The sequence below is a fragment of the Mus caroli genome, chromosome 2 (genome assembly GCF_900094665.2).
Source record: "Mus caroli chromosome 2, CAROLI_EIJ_v1.1, whole genome shotgun sequence".
NCBI classification, from domain to species: Eukaryota; Metazoa; Chordata; class Mammalia; order Rodentia; family Muridae; genus Mus; species Mus caroli.
In genome coordinates, this window is record NC_034571.1 from 147521358 (window position 1) to 147538272 (window position 16915).

A 16915-nucleotide genomic window follows, 5' to 3' on the forward strand; every position below is an offset into this window, starting at 1 on the left:
TATCGTGTGGTAGGGAAAATGCTACATACCATGTCCAGTGAATAGAGGCCAGCAAAGGTGGCTCGGAGGCGGGCCACAGCCTCGGGCTGGCCTGGGAGCAGCGCTTCCAGCAGACCCACCCTGCTCAGTTCCTGCTGCACCTTCTTAGTCCCAGCCAGCTGTGTGGCAATGTCTGGACACTTGGCAGCACGAGATCTCTCTATCAGCAGGCGTGCTTCCCAGTTCTGCAGATGCAATAAGACCATAGAGCCTTTATGAGTAGGTGCCAGACACTGTGCCTTTTAATCTTCAAACTGATTATCATTACAACATCCTTGTGAGGCAGATATGACCTCTCAGTCTACAAGATGCTAGCCTTTCAGGAGTTTGTGGTCTAGCCAACTAATGCTAGTTCATAATGACATGGCAAATTACTACAAGGAAATGTTTTTTGGGAGGAGGAACAGGGTCTCACTATGTAGCTCTGTTGGCCTGAGACTTCCATCTACAGCTGTCTCCTGAGTGCTGGGACCACCACATCTAGCAGAAAAGACATTTTGTAAGGAAAATGGTGAGCTCCCCTTGCCTCTCCTCTTCCCTCCCCTCCTCCTCCTCCCCCACTTCTCTTTCCCTCCCTCCCTCTCTCCTCCAACCACCCTCTCTTTTGAGACCAAGTCTCACTTGGTAGCCAGGCTGCCTGTAACTCCCAAGATAGCCTAGGCTGTCCTCCTGCCTCAGCCTTCAGAATACTAGAAGATTTATCATTTCTTAACAGGATCTGGTTATGGAAGCCAGGCTGTCCTGCTGCCTCGGCCTCCTGCAGGCTGGGATTGTAAACTTGTGCCACCACTCCTGGCTGGATGAGGTCTGAAGGGTGTGGGATGCTTGATTATAAGCTGAGCTTTATACACTGTGCTCCAGAGAAAACCCAACAGGTAAAAATCTAGTCAGCCATATACTCTTTAGCCTTTTATCAAGTAAAGTCCACTCCTTCCTGTAAGACCCTGTAACAAGGCTCCCCAGTTTTTCATCACCTCATGCCACAGCTTCCAGCAACTCCTCCTAACTCCTGACTCCCACATTCTAGCCATACAAGACTATAATTACTACATTTCATTCCTTCTCACTGGTCTTTTATTTACTGATTTCCCTGCCTTTTAACTTTTCCCATGGATAGCTACAGCCTTCTCATCCTCAAGTCTTGGTCCGGTCGTCTTTCCCCTGACAGTGTGGGTTTCTCCATAACTCTCTATCTTTTCTTCCTGGTCTTTCAGTCAAAGCCAATTACCTCTCAACTAGGCATATTTCCCCCAGGCTGAGTATTCCATATTTGTAATGCTAACCCTCAGATGGCTGAGGCCATAGGGTCTAGAGTACAAAGCAAGTCAGAGTTACAATAATGAGTTCCAGCATGCTGGGGCTATAGAATAAGAGTCTGTCTCAAATGTAACAAAACCAAAACTCAAAAAATTATAAATAATTTTTCTATTTTTTCTTTATGATGTTCATCTCCCTGACCAGGCTGTGTATTCACCATAAGAACCACATAAGATTTTGCCTTGTTTTTGGTTATCTCCCCACAGAAATGCAGTTTCTGGCCTGACCCTTTCGTAGGTACTCAGTATCAGTTATTGTTGCTCAGTGAAGTGAAATTTGATTACTATCCTGACAATAGGCAGTCTGACAGGTGGAACTCACTGGAGAATGGGCCCTGTGTCAGACAGGATCATAGGAACAAAGGTCTGCAGGTGGCTAATCACAGGTTGAATAGTCTTATTGTTGTAGGAGCTTAGAATACAAGAGACAGGGAAATGTCAGAGGTCCCCAATCTCAGGCACTGGGGAGAAAGTTGTCCTTGTCATGATCAGGGACACCTGTCCACAGCTGGATCAAGGTTCAGGCCTAATCCACAAGCCCTGCCTCCACCCAGTGCTGTCCACTGGAATAGCTTAACCTGATCGTCAACAAAATCATCTCAGTCAGCTAACTGCTGACTGGGCAGTCAGAGGCCCAGAACACAAGACTAGAAAGATGTCTTGTAGAAGCAGAAAAATCAAAACTCAGACACAAGAAGAGTCATCTAGCAAGTCACAAAGCCTGTAGATTATGTCCATGTTCCAGTGCAGGCAAGCTGCTCTCTATACCACTTCCTTCCCTTCATTAGCTCATCCTCCCCTCTATGAGTATATTTTAAACTGTTCCTCTGCCTCCCTGTCCGGAAACTTGGATCCATTTTCCCAACAGACAATTTCCCTCTTCCCTAGTTAGCAGGTTTCCAGCACTAACCACGTCTCTGGACAAAAGGGCTTTCCCTAGAGCTGTCCTTCAGTAGGGCTGTCCCTATAGAGCTCAACCATAAAGAACCCTAAGTGGACTATAAATCTCATAGAGGCCCCTTCATTTTCAAGCATAGCTCCTGTCTTCAGATGCTGAGACCCAGGAGGGGCTGGGAAAGCTGTCCAAGTTGTGACTCTCACCTCACCACCCAGGGTATTTCCTCACTTCTTTTGTTAAGTATTTTTTTTTTAAAAGACTTATTGTTATTGTACATGTGTGAGTGTTATTCTGCATGCATGTATGTGTACTATGTGTGTGCCTGACACCTGTGGAGGCCAGAGGAGGGCACTGGATCCCCTAGAACTAGAGTTACAGATGGTTGTAAACTGCCATGTGGGTTGGGACCAAAACTGGGTCCCCTATATAAGAGTAGTAAGTATTCTTAACTGCTGAGCCTCTCTCCAGCCCTTCCTTCCTTCCTTCTTTCCTTCTTTCTTTTTTAATTCCATGAAAGCCGGGATTTTTTTTTGCCTTTCCTCCATGGTATAGGTGTTAACCTCAGGGAAGAAGAATGGCATATGCAGAGTACACTGCCCCGGGAGTCAGAAATCCGTGGAGATTCTTGTGAGATTTTAGACAAGCCTCTGCATGGCTCCAAACTTTAGTTTCCTCAGCTAGGTAATAGGGATAATTATAAGTCTCACATGATAGCTGTAAGAGTTAAATAAAATGTGTGGAAAGTAATTTTTGAAACTACACAGTAGTTAGCAGGATGAGGTAATATTGGTTGCCATGAATATAAATGAGAACATGATCAAACAAACAAAACCTTTCTAGTTCAGATGGGAGAGGTACAGAGGTACAGAAAATGAAAATGGTCAGAGAGGCTAGGCACGATGACTCACACCTATACTGTAGCACTTGGAAGGCTGAGGTAGGAGATTGCCACTTATTTGAGGCTACACGGAGTTTCAAGTCAGCCTGGAAGGAAGACCTTGTTTCTCCTTACCCCCCCCCCAAATAAGACAAACAAGCACACAGAAAAGAACAAACAAAATAAGTGGGTGGGTGGCCTGGCACTAGCCTGCATCAGCTAGAGAGAGCTGTCTGTCTGTCCCTATCTCTTCCCAGATCTTTGGTCAGAATGGTTAAACAGAGTACTCAGCATTACACTATGGAAGTTAGCGATGCTATGTATACACACACACACACACACACACACACACACACACACACACACACACACTGGGACTCTTCCTCCTAGAAAGATATTTGTTAAACACTTTCCAATATATCTTCAGAAAAGGTACAAATGGCTAAATCACTACAGATAGATTCCTGAGGATTCAGATCCTAAAGATCTTCTAAAATGAAAGCGGGGAGGGAGCCCGCATGAAGAAGAAAGGCATTTTGAGCAGCAGTCCCATGAGAAAGCATGGTTGTGACGCCTGAACTGGGTTTCTGTGCAGCTCTAGTAGCTCCCTGGAGACACAAAATGGTCCGATAGAAAATACCAACCTGTGAATTATACTGACTGGGCATGTAGCCATCTCGGAAGTACACCACAGCAACTTCCTGGTCATCCCTGTAACACAGGAAGGAGAAAAGGTTCTGAATAGAACTATTACTGACGTGTTCAGTCTATTTTGGGATACATCCAAGGCACACGTGGCAGTCCATACAGTGAGCCTGGACAGGGGCTTCCCTAGAATTAGTGACAACAGGAGCCCACTACTTCTATTAAAAACGGGTGTGCAGAACACAGTGCTTTAGAATATTCTGCATCTAAAGATATTTTATGAAGGCAGCAAGGAAACAAGATTAGCATAGGTAAAGCTAAAAACACATGTATCCAAAATTTTGAGTGAAAGAATCATATTGCCATGATTAGCAAGACAGAATTGCACTTTGTATTTCTACTGCTTAAAGTAGCAGAAGCCAGACTAAGACTTCGTAAACGGTTGGTGGTGGGATGTGCAAAAACTTGACTCTAAGATAACTTCTTGCCTTGCCCTTGGCCTATTATCTAGTTTATCTAAAAAGTAAACTAGCTACTTGGTTTTGTTTTGACAGCAGCCTGTTTGGAAATATCTGAAGTGAGATTGGGAAAGTCCGAGGAGGCTCTCTTTTGCTACTTTGTTTTTTGAGACAGTCTCATAAATCCTAGGCTGACTCTGAACTCACTTTGTATCTAAGAATGACCCAGAACCCCTGATCTTCCTGCCATTACTTCCTAAGCCCTGAATGTGTTCCATCACACCTGGCTACATTCTTTTGTTTTTGGGCAGGGTCTCTTTATATAGCTTTCTATGTACCTGGAACTTTCTGGAACCTAGAATCAGGCTGGCCTAGAGCTCTGAGATCTGCCTGCCTTTGTTGCTGGAGTGTTGAGATTAATGGCATGTACCACCATGTAGAGCCCTGGCTAGGCCTAAATATGTAAGCTACAGTTCAACCCAATATGTGGTATTAAAGTTACAGTGTGATGGTCCATGGTAAAAAACAATAGGGCCTGCCTTAGAAGACAAATCCAGGCTGTAGTGCAGAGAGTGGCAACCAGATGGGCGAGGATGAGCCTGTCTCCCTGCCTGCCCAGCCCAACTGCTCAGGCCTGTTTTGATTAGACACAAAGATGAGCAAGAAAACTTTTAGAACCTCAGGGTTCTGTATGAAAAACTAAGGTTATCTTTAAGGATGATGCTCCTATCCAAACGATCAACAGCTCTGCTATATATCCCCCCTTTACAAGTGGAGCTAGGTGTTCCTAAAATTTCCTGGGAGGATGAGATATTTCAAATATTAGGAGAAAAGAAAACAAGCTATTGTATTCCCAGAAGAAAAGTTCTTTAGTGATAGGAGGTGTCAAGAGAGTCTCTTAATCCAGCTGTCTAGTAGCTCCTTGGGGATGCTTACATAAACAGCCTTCGGTTTTGGTCCAGAGAACCCCTTTCAGAGACATCTTCAAATCTTCCACGGATGACATGGATCTTCCTGGGGAAGAAGGGTGAGAATGAGAGGTAGTAGATGTGAGTTCTGAATGGGCCCCTCTCCTGGGGCCACACCAGGGTCTCCTCCTTCCCTTACCTGTCTAGCAGCTCGTTCTCTATGGCACGCTGGTCAAATATGTTCCTTTCCTTCTCTTGAGCAATCAGTAGCACCACAGCACTGCAGAAAGAGCACAAGTGAGCCAGGGTCGCCGCAGACCTCGTCCTTCCTGCCGCTCCTTCAGAGAGAGGTGAGAACACAGCTTCTCAAGTAGTCCTGCTGACGCAGGCTGTGAGCCCAGCACTTGGGGCTTGGGGCAAGGACAGGAAGAGCATGAATCTGAGGCCAGTCCTACCGAAAGGAGGGACTGAGGAGATGGTTCTGTCAATAAAGTGCTTGCCATGCAAATATAAGGACCTGAGCTGGAGCTCCAGAATCCACTTAAAAAAAAAAAAAAAAAAAAGGCCAGCTGTGGCCTCATGTCTGTCATCCCATCACTGGGGAGGCAGAGGCAGGAGGGTCCCTGGGGCTTGCTGGCAAGGCAGTCTAACCAAGTTAGTGAGCTCCAAGTTCAGTAAGAAACTGCTCAAAAAACAAATGGAAAGAGGTTGAAAAAGACACTCAATATTGAAGTGGCCTCCATATACCTGTACACATAAGACAGACAGACTGACAGACAGACAGACAGAATATACCTTCCCTGTAAGAACAGATGCCAAGTCAAGTTAGGATTGCCTGAGGCAACCATACATTTCTTGAAAATAGGAAATGTAGTGGAGGGAAGGAGGTATCTCTGTCTGTTCTCTAGTGGTAGATGGGAAACTAATGATGTCAAATTTCTGTACAACTTAATATTTAGATTTAAAACCATCTAACCATACCCACTTTCTTGTCCCCTAGAAGATAACTTGGGCCATGTGTGATGGTACACTCTTTGATCCCAGAATTCACATGGTGAAGACTGAAGAATTGGGCATTTAAGGCTGGCCTGGGTGACTGAGACCCTATCTTAAAACAAACAACAGAAAGTATAACACCACGATTCAAAAATCTGTCTGGAGAATAAGCATAGAGGAATGTTTTGTAAATGAACCGCCATGCTGGTCAGGTGCTAATAACTCCATGACGAAGGTGTAAAGAACACCGTCTGAGCGTGGTGCTCTTAGGTGACAAACAAAGCGGCCAGATGGAACTCCACAGAGGCGACTACAAACAAGTGCCTCTTGGGACCTCGGCAGCTCTGCAATGTCCACAGGGCCACATTTGGTCTCGTAGTAGCAATGAGATAACTAAGGCGTGCTAGGCCAGTTTCTCTCTGTTTATCCAATAGTTTCTTAAAGAGGCTGGAGCTTGAACACTCAAGAGAAAGCTTAGACCAGTTAAGATATGTTCAGTGTTTCAAACATAAGCCCTTCCCTCCCTCCCCAACTAGAAATTATAAGGCCAGTGTTTTACAGTGCCAGATTCCCGCTATAGCTGCTGTTGTGTGCTGGCGGATTCTTGCTAAGACATCTGGAAGTCCAGACATTGGCTTAGTATGCTAATTATTTCTCACCTCCTATATCGGCCTCTTATCTTTCTCTCTCTCTTTTTCTTTTTTTCATCCTTAGCTTCCTACTTGGCTGAATACTCTTCCAGCCTGCCTCAAGTCAAGAGGACAGATATAACATTGAAACTGAAAACTGACTTTAAACTAGGTAAGACAAAGTGGAAATGGTTTCTTATACGCCATCTTGCCTTGAGAGACCCAAGAGCCGAAGGCCTTGCTCTTCGCTTTGTACCCTGAACCACTCCGCTCACGGGTAGGTGTTGAAGGGGCAGGGTGGCACCTGGCCCAGGTTGGCTCACTTCCAAGAAGAAGCAAAGGAGGAAGCCTGCAGGCTGGAGGTTAAAATGGAATTGCAGACTCTGGCTCATTAAATCAGCCTTTCCACTTGCCAAACAGTGGGAGCCAGATTCAGAAAACACCTTCTACCCCCTACTGCCTTCAGTTCTGAGAAGTCTGGACCGGGCAGGACTCAGAATGCTGTCAGTTGAGGAAGGTGAACTGGAAATAGCATGCTGGCTGGGAGAGAGGACCCAACAATCTCAGTCCTGACTCTGCCAGTGTCTTGTGGTGTGTCCTTGAGCAGGACAGTCACCTTCTTTCCCAGAGCCTTAATTGACTTGTCTATGAAACAGAAATATTAATCAGATCTTATGTCCCAACCTTTTAGATCAATAACCACCCTTATTCTGCTCATTCTAACTACAGACCTGTTTTCCTGTTGTTGTCTTAAAGGTTTTTATTTCTGTGTACATGACTTTGAGGTTGTGTGCCATGTGTATGTAGGTACCCTCAGAAGCCAGAAGAGGGCATCCAATTCCCTAGATTTAGAGGTAGAGTTGTAAGTGACCCACTGTGGGTACTGGGGGTCAAATTCAGGTCCTCTAAGGTCAAGAAGTACCTTCCTCTCTGAGCATCTTTCTGGCTCCAGACCCTATGTTTGAAAGCATTTGTCTAAACTGAAGCCGTAATTTTACAGACAGTAAATTGAACTAGGGTCCTTTGCATGAACAACAAATGCTCTTAACTGCTACACCAATCCTCCAACCTTGCTGAAACCATAGTTCTATCATCAGGACTGGTGATGTATAACTCTCTACTTTGAGGCTAGAGCAGAAGGATTATCTGAGTTCAAGGCCACTGTCGGCTGTATAACAAGACCCTGTTTCAACACAACAAACAAGACTGGAGACGTAGCGGAGAGACAGAGAACTGGTATACACGAGGCCCTAGATTTGACCCTCAGCATGACAAAAAGGTTTTAAAAAGTAAACAAAGTTATATATATATATTTTTTTGTTTTTCAAGACAGAGTTTCTCTATGTAGCCCTGGATGTCCTGGAACTCACTCTGTAGACCAGGCTGGCCTGGAACTCAGAAATCCACCTGCCTCTGCCTCCCAAGTGCTGGGATCAAAGGTGTGCGCCACACCATGCCCGGCTACAAAGTTATAGTTTAATTCTCAGATTTCTTTTCTTAAAAATTTCTGGGGCTGGTGAGATGGCTCAGTGGGTAAGAGCACCCGACTGCTCTTCTGAAGGTCCAGAGTTCAAATCCCAGCAACCACATGGTGGCTCACAACCATCCGCAACGAGATCTGGCGCCCTCTTCTGGAATGTCTGAAGACAGCTACAGTGTACTTACATATAATAAATAAATAAATCTTTAAAAAAAAAAATTCTGGGTGGGCTTATTTGTAGTTTTTTGTTTGGTTTGGTTTGGGTTTTTTTGGAGACAGAGTCTTGCTATGTATTCCTGGTATTACACTCACTACATACCTCAAACTGGCTTGAACTTAAGGCCATCCTCCTGTCTCAGCTTCCTGAGTACTAGAGTTACAGGTGTGTTTTTTATTTTTGAGACAGGATCTTGGTATGTAGCCTGGGCTGTTGTGGAACTAGCTATGTTGACCAGACTGGCCTTGCATGCATAGACACCCACCTGCTTCTGCCTCACGAGTACTGAGATTAAAGTTATGTATCACCATGCCCGGCTCAAGAAAAACAATCTCAGAGAAAAGAGAAGACCCACTAAGGTCATGTGCTTGCTCAGCAGAAGAGCCTTATCACTCTCACAGTGGGTAAAGCCAGCCCCTGCTCAGAGGCCACAGAGCCCGTCGCCACCAGTGCCTGACTCTGGGCACAAAGGTGTTCCCCCACACATTACTCTTGGCCTGGCACTGCCTGGCAGGAGACTCCCTCTGCAGGGTTTTCATCTGCAGTTTCTCAGGTAACCCATCCCCTGCCTTCACTTTCTTAAAATGGAACCTGGTGGAGAATTCTACTTGACATAGTGTTTGTCCTGCTTGTAAAATAATCAGAATATGAGGCTTCTTGGAACTTCGCAGGGCTTAGCAAGCCCAGAAAGGCACACTTGGAGGCAATAGTGTCCTTTTATATAAACAGTGAGTTCTACGACCGGCTCGCCATCACTGTACCTCTCTGAACCCCGGTCCCTTTATCTGTAAAGCAGGGGGAGGAGCAGCGCTGCCTGGGTGCAAATGTCCTGAGAGCCTGCATGGAGAGCACTCGGTGCTCACGAGAACACAACTCAGTTCCACGCGGACACTGAGCAGCTGCTAGCAAAGGCCTCTCAACCATCTGGAAGTCACTTACCGAGCATCTTCACACATCTGGAACGTGGTTGAGAAATAGGAAGAAAGCAAAGAAAACACTTCTAAGCAGTTACAATGGACACCATAAAATTCCCAGATCAAACCTGACCTCGCGCTCTTCACACACGGTCACAATAACCAGGATCCCTGATTTCCTTCCCCCTGAGCCACAGCAAAGCAGAAGACAAAGGGACCGAAGCAGAGGACTCCTACTCCAAGGGCACTGACAGAAGCGAGATGCAAAAGCAGACGTTTAAGAAGCCAACTGGGGGGCTGGAGAGATGGCTCAGCAGTTAAAAGCGCCAACTGCTCCTCTGAAGATCGTGAGTTCAAATCCCAGCAACCATATGGTGGCTCACAACCATCTGTAATGGAATTTGATGCCCTCTTCTAGTGTGTGTCTGGAGACAGCTGCAGTGTATTCATATAAATAAAAAATAAATAAATCTTAAAAAAAAAAAAAAAAGAAGAAGCCAACTGGGAACATTACAGAGATAAGGATGGGAACTCAACCCCAGCCGCACAGGCCTTCTAACGCTTTCTAACCCTAGGTGTGGCACCAGTGAGCTTCAGCAAGATGCAATCACCATCAGTCCGTCATCATGATGACATCCGTGCAACATGGAAACAGTAACTTATAATAGTCAGCATCTCTTATTTTAGAAGGAAACCCCAAAACTCCACTAAAGTATTTTTGGCATTTAAAGGTATATGTTTCTATTCCTAGAAATAGCCCTTCGTCCCCCAGCGATGTCTAGCAAAGGAGAGGCTGCCACACCCAGGAGTGCTGACGCGATGGCAGGGTACTACTGCCACCTTTCCACATTCTTACTTAGCTGAGCCATAGAGCTCCCAGGCTTTGGCGATCCCCAGGGCCAGTCCCCTGCTGGGGTTATTGGACAGGATCTTGGAAGCTTCTTTGGTCTTTTTCAGGACATTGAGAACGTGTCTGTTGGAAAAGAGATGGCTGCTTAGTAAGTGGATGGACCAGAATACCCTTCTGCCCGTGACCTCACAGATACATACAGGAACATTACTCTGAAACTCAGCCAAGCACTTAAAAGCACATTACTACCATTCCCAGAAGAGTCCTGAGACCCTTGAGGCCATTCCACCCCAACTCAGTTTTTAAGGAAGTCAGAGCCCCTTTCCTTGGGCCCCCAGGTGCTATATGGAATCCATATGGAGTCATAGTGACCTGGAGCACCCCTGATGGCTAGGGATCTACTAGGGCCCAGCCCTCAGAAGCTTCTCAGTCCCGCTCTGCTTCGGATTCAGAACTGCTTTCTGGCATCAGATATGTCAGGACCTTTCTATCAGAGGCCCCTCAAAGGCATCATTTTCTGTGCCTGGAGTGTTAATCTGCACAGTGAGGGGCAGGATTAATATGCCATGAGGGCTCTTCTTTCTCTGATACATAAACAATCTGATTTCAAGTAGAAAACTGCTATGGGGAGAAAACAGAGATATGAAGAACACATGACTCAGGGCCCACGAAGGTACAGCCACGGTACGAGATCTCTGGCTTAGCCAATGACTATTGGTCCATTGAGCTCTTCCCCACAAATGAGCTCCATACTGCCCTTGGAACCCACCGGTGCACAGCTGGAGTCCGGGAGGCCAGGCCCCCAAAGCTGGCAGAGATAGTGTTGATCTCTATCTGTTTCAGGGCTTTGGAGCCATCTGCGCCGCACTGGAACATGTAATCTGAGCGATTCAGGCCCAGGAACACAGTCTGTGGACAGAAATGAAAGCTGAGGACACTGGCCCAGGGGCTGACTCTGCAGTCAAGCCACAGTGTACGCTATAGAGCTAAGAACTGTCTAATACTCCCACACCCAGAAGCATCATTCTGTCATCCCAGGACCGGTCATGTGCAGGCCCGGTAAAGACTGGTCAGAGGCAGATTCCTGAGACCAAGACTAAGGCCAATTCTTCTAGTAAAAATAAAACAGAAACGAATCCACCAGTGATAAAAGAGACAAGGGCCAGACAAAGGAGGGGCTAGCACAGTTACCTGGGCAATGCCCTCTTTCAGGACTTGCTTGTAGATATCAAAGAGACGGGCAGTATACTCGTCCTTTTTGATGGTGCTAGAGGAGGAAAGAGAACATTTTCTAAGCTATGTGAGACCCTACAGGTCAAGGAGTCCTACCCCACCCCACCCACTGACTCCTAGGTCCTTTCTGGGTCTTGAATACCCATTCCAACCTAGGAAAAACCAGTGCCTAATAGTTACAGCCAGATAACAAATGCAAGCTGTCATCCGCTGTCACCCCGAGATTTCAGGGAATCCTATCACTTTTCTATCTTAGTTGGTTCAACTGAAGAAGAAAATAACCGTGCTTATAACATAGGCTTGTGGTGAGAAGTAAAATTCCTAAGTGAGGTAACTCAGATCCAAAAGGACATACATGGTATGTACTCACCGATAAGTGGATATTAGCCAAAAAGTACAGAATACCTAAGATACAACCTACAGACCCTAAGAAGTGTAACAAGCAGAAATGCCCGAGTGAGGGGGAAGGAAATAATCACGGGAGACAGAGGGAGGGAGGGATCTGGGTGGGAGAGGGGAAGGGGAGAGGAAAAAGGGAACAGGATCAGGTATAGGGGAGAGGGGACAGGAGAGAAGCCTAGAGGGCCAGGAGAATGAATGGAAATGTGCAGCCTCTGGGGATCAGAGTGGGAGATCGATCATCTTGAAAGTACCAGACACCTGGGAGGTGATAAACTTGCAAAACTCAATGGGGGTGATCTTAGCTAAAATGCCCAACAGTGGGGAGAGGGAGCCTGAAGAGTCCACCTCTTCAAGTGAATTGTTCCTGTCTTAAAAAAGACAACTGCAGGGACAAAAAAATGGAGAAGAGACTGAAGGAAAGGCGGTCCAATGACCAGCCCAACTTAGGATCCATCTCATGTGGGGGCACCAGGGCCTGACACTACTGTGCTATGGTGTGCTTACAGATGGGAGCCTGGCATGGCTGTCCCCAAAGAGGCCCTACCAGCAGCTGACTGAGACAGAAGCAGATACTTACACCCAACCATTGAACTGAAGTCAGGGGACCCCCCATGATTGAATTAGGGGAAGGATTGAAGAAGCTGAAAGGGAGAGCAACCCCATAGGAAGACCAGCAGTCTCAACTAACCCAGACCCCTGGGAGCTCTCAGAGACTGAGCCACCAACCAGGAGCATACATGGACTTGTCCAAGGCCCCTGGCACAAATATCAGAGGTCTGCCTGGTCTGGCCTCAATGGGAGAATGTGTGGCTAATCCTCTAGAGACTTGAGGCCCCAGGGAAAGGGAAGTGCTGATGTGGGGAGCACCCTGTCTCTCAGAGGCAATGAGGAAGACTGAGATGAGGAACTGTAGGAGGGGGGGACCAGGGGTGGGAAATGACTGGAATGAAATAAAATAATTAAAAAAAAAAAAATTCAGCCGGGCAGTGGTGGTGCATGCCTGTAATCCCAGCACTTGAGAGGCAGATGCAGGTGGATTTCTGAGTTCGAGGCCAGCCTGGTCTACAGAGTGAGTTCCAGGACAGCCAGGGCTACACAGAGAAACCCTGTCTCAAAAAAAAAAGAAAGAAAGAAAGAAAGAAAGAAAGAAAGAAAGAAAGAAAGAAAGAAAGAAAGAAAGAAAGAAAGAAAATTCAAACATTTTGAATGCCTGATGGCTGAAAAGTTTTCTGGCTGACCTAAAGTGAACTCTGTAACCTTCGGGTCACCTCCCAGATACATCTCTCCCTTCTCCATGACAGCACCCAGGACAGTTTGTTGTGTGCCTGCAGGTTTTTCAGGCCCAAGGTACATATCCTGGTTTACTGCTTAAGTTAGCCCCCATACGATACTGTTTCTTGGAGAAGTGTTCGCTGTCCAGGTCAGAGCCCTTTTCTAGGTGCTCCTGAAGCACCATGAGTGTCCCCTTTACAGAGCGGACTGAAGATGCAGTCTTCACATGTTTATTATATGACAACTAACGTCACCTCTTCTGTTTGGCTAGAGACTGTAGAAGGCGGGTTAGATCTAAGTGGGCCTGTCATCTCAGCCCGGGGGCTGCTGTGGAAGGTGACATGCGTAGGGGCTCATCCAGTAGGGTTTTGGGGAGCCTCAGAAAGGAGCACAGCAAGGCAGAGTCTGGAAGTCATTAACACAACATGTGATGCTTCCCAAGATTGGGGCAAACCTGGTGCCTCAGCCCACGGCAGGCTTACAGGCTGCTCATCTGGTTACAGGAGGCATGTGCTGGAGCAGTGTGGGGTAGGCAAGGAGTCTGCCTTGAAGCCTCTCTGCCCCTGGCCAGTCCCCTCTGGAGGGTGAGTGCTTTCACTGGGGCCTTTCTTAGCTCATGGTGAAGCAAAGAATCCCGAGCTGGGCTTTAGCCTCCAGGAAAAGGGAGGTATTTTTGCTTCTTTAAAGGGGACACCTTTCAACTCCAGGTTCTAGGCTGTTGTGTCCCCTTAGGAGCTAGCTATGATGGGGGGAGGGGGGGTTCTGAGGTCTTTGGAGCTGGTCTCCCACCTAATCACATTGTCAAGTGTAAATGGGCTAAGCCAGGCTGCCTGTAATGAGCATAAAGCAAGCCCATCCTAAGAAAGAAGGTGGTCGCAGTGGTCATGCATTCATGACCACTGGATTTTGGCTCCAAGCCAATGGTTTCCAAACTCCAGATCATTATTATTTTTTCCCACATCCAACCTGCCACCAAGGAACACATCTGAAAAAAAAAATTGGTCCCTAACAAAATAGTTTTCCATCAAAAACTTAACCATAGATATAGCATGTGTGTGTGTGTGTGTGTGTGTGTGTACGTGTGTACATACATATATGTGTATATCTGTGTATACATATATACACATATACATGGTATATATACATATGTGTGTATACACACACACACATACATACACACATACATATATATATATATAGACACACACTGACCACAGAATCACAGCATCCTTAGACCTCAGTCAACCTCATTTTTCAGATGAAGAAACTGAGGCTCAGAGAAGGAGGAGGGCTTTCCTTTTGCCTGACAGACAGAAAGCAGCAGAGGCAGGATTGGAAGGCAGCTCTCCTCACTCCTTTCCTACTTTTTATGTCCTCTGAGGGACACCTGCTCCCCATTCCACCAGGTTAACTTACACAGCATCAACTCATGGCTCCCCAGCCTTCCCATCCCATGCTTTTCGCATCCCTGACCCCCAAGACCTCAGCTCTCAGTACCTAGACAGTGTTTGCTCCAGGAAAGCTGGGTTCTGGCTGACAGCATCCACCAGTATGTTGAAGTCCATCTGCACAGCATAGGCCTGCTCCAGCAGAGTACTGGGTACTGGCGAGGGGAAAAGCGTGAATGGGGCATACGTCACCACCTGATCAATGAGAGAGAGAGAGGGAGGAAGGGAGGGAGAAAGGGAGAAAACAGCTGTGAATGCGTTATCTTCTCACATGAACCTAAGGCACTGAGCACACAACTGCAGGGCAGTGGTCACTTCACGAAGGGAAGAGATGAGAAAACAAAAACAGCAAGCAAGGGTACAATGGAGCTTCCAGGTTCTGGGACAGTTCTACAGGGTTTTCTTTAAATGAGAGGCATATAAAATAAAGACTCCCACAAGAATTATTAGGTACTTACTGCTTGCCAATCATTGTACTGAATACTTAAGACGGGCTCATCATTAAGTTCTGGGAGGAAGGTGTTAATGGTATTTAAACTTAGCAAAGGACTTGAGTTAGAATACACTCAGGTGCTGGTGTTTAGATGTGAACCAGGATGGTTACTGAGCCACTGGAACACACTCAGACTCCATGCTCACCATATAACTGCACTCCCCTCCTGTGTTCCTGACTGACTGATGTTGAAGTCTGTCCCCATGTCAGGAGCTCACACCAGAGGCCCCTGGCCTTCTCGTTGGGGTAGGGGGAAAAGGCTCCTGGTAGGAGATGAACTGTGGCTCTCGGACTAGAAGGCAGGAGTCTTCCTTGTCTGTCCTTGTCCTTGACTCCAGTTAACAGGCTGGCATTGAGTTGTACCCTGGGTTCTTTGGACTTTGATACAGGCATGAAATCCAAGTATCATTTAGGACAGTTATTCTAGAATGGAGATATGCCTCCTGAGATTTCCAACAACTAACGAACTGGAACTTGGCAGATAAAAATATGCCGTGTTACTTGAATTATTTACCCTCTCGGTTAATATCAGTTTGCCATTATGGTAGGGTGGGGTTTATGGTGGTAGAACTTTCTCTTTATTTTTCTCTTTTGTTGTTGCTGTTGGGTTTTTTTGAGGCAGGGTGTCTCTGTGCATACAGCCCTGGTTGTCTTAGAACTCAACTCTGTAGACCAGGCTGGCCTTGAACCTAGAGATTCACCTGCCTCTGCCTCTGAGTGCTGTGATTAAAGGCGTGCGCCACCACTGCCTGTCTTAGAGCTTTTATAATATTCTCTTTTTAAAAATTACCTTGGGCTGGTGAGATGGCTCAGTGGGTAAGAGCACCCGACTGCTCTTCCAAAGGTCCGAAGTTCAAATCCCAGCAACCACACGGTGGCTCACAACCACCCATAATGAGATCTGATGCCCTCTTCTGGTGTGTCTGAAGACAGCTACAGTGTACTTAAATATAATAAATAAATAAATCTTTAAAAAAAATTACCTTGCGCTTCCCCTCTTCTCGTCTTCTCTCTGTGTGCACCTGCCCTTTTTGCTCTTTCTCTCTACCTCCCCTAAAGGCTCCTCCCCCTCCCCCATAGTGACTTCCCTGGCGTTGGTCCTTGGGGCCAATGAACTAGCCCACCCAAGAGCAGGTTCCCAATAAATCTGCCTTTTATATAATCTTTTAAAAAAATTACCTTAAACTATATACAAACAATCATACATATTTCAAAGGAGCTCTAAACAGCCAGGTGTGGTAGCACATGCCTTTAATCCCCAAACTTCGGAAGCAGAGAAAAGCAGATCTCTGTGAGTTCAAGGGCAGTCTGGTCTACAAAGTGAGATCCAGTATAGTCAGAGGTAGGTAGAGAGACCCTGTCTCGAATTAAAAAAAAATAAAAACAAATAAATCAAAATAAAAGAACTAAGGTATATGGTGAGAAGTATGTCTCAATCCCACTTTGGCTTGAGTCACCCAGTCCTCTCCCCAAGACGAATACACAAACACACACACACACACACACACACACACCACACAAATATATGATTTCCTTTTTACACATATAGAAAGGTTCTGTCTCAAAAAAACTAAAAACAAAACAAAACAAACAATCAAAAAAACCAGGGGCAGGATTATTGCAGATCACGTAAAAGGTGACCAGCACCCAAAGTACATGGCTTTAAGACGCAGGAAACTGCCTCTCTTAAGTCCCACCCAATCTAAAACATTGCCAGAGTTTTTCTGTCAAGACTTCTGTCTGGCCGGGCGTGGTGGCGCACGCCTTTAATCCCAGCACTCGGGAGGCAGAGGCAGGCGGATTTCTGAGTTCGAGGCCAGCCTGGTCTACAAAGTGAGTG

General features: G+C 46.3%; 1 protein-coding gene across 2 annotated transcripts in view; it reads right to left on the reverse strand.

Moving 5' to 3' along the window:
* The window catches only part of Gss (glutathione synthetase), a 30775-nt gene that overhangs the window by 4408 nt on the left and 9452 nt on the right, over positions 1-16915 (reverse strand). For both annotated transcript variants that reach the window (XM_021156054.2, XM_021156053.2), the window contains 8 exons: positions 14632-14777; positions 11419-11494; positions 10997-11136; positions 10234-10350; positions 5341-5421; positions 5170-5247; positions 3775-3841; positions 30-224 (listed from right to left, as the gene is read on the reverse strand). In XM_021156054.2, coding sequence (XP_021011713.1) covers positions 30-224; positions 3775-3841; positions 5170-5247; positions 5341-5421; positions 10234-10350; positions 10997-11136; positions 11419-11494; positions 14632-14699 — 822 coding nt within the window. In that variant the 5' untranslated portion in view covers positions 14700-14777. The remainder of the gene's footprint in view (positions 1-29; positions 225-3774; positions 3842-5169; positions 5248-5340; positions 5422-10233; positions 10351-10996; positions 11137-11418; positions 11495-14631; positions 14778-16915) is intronic.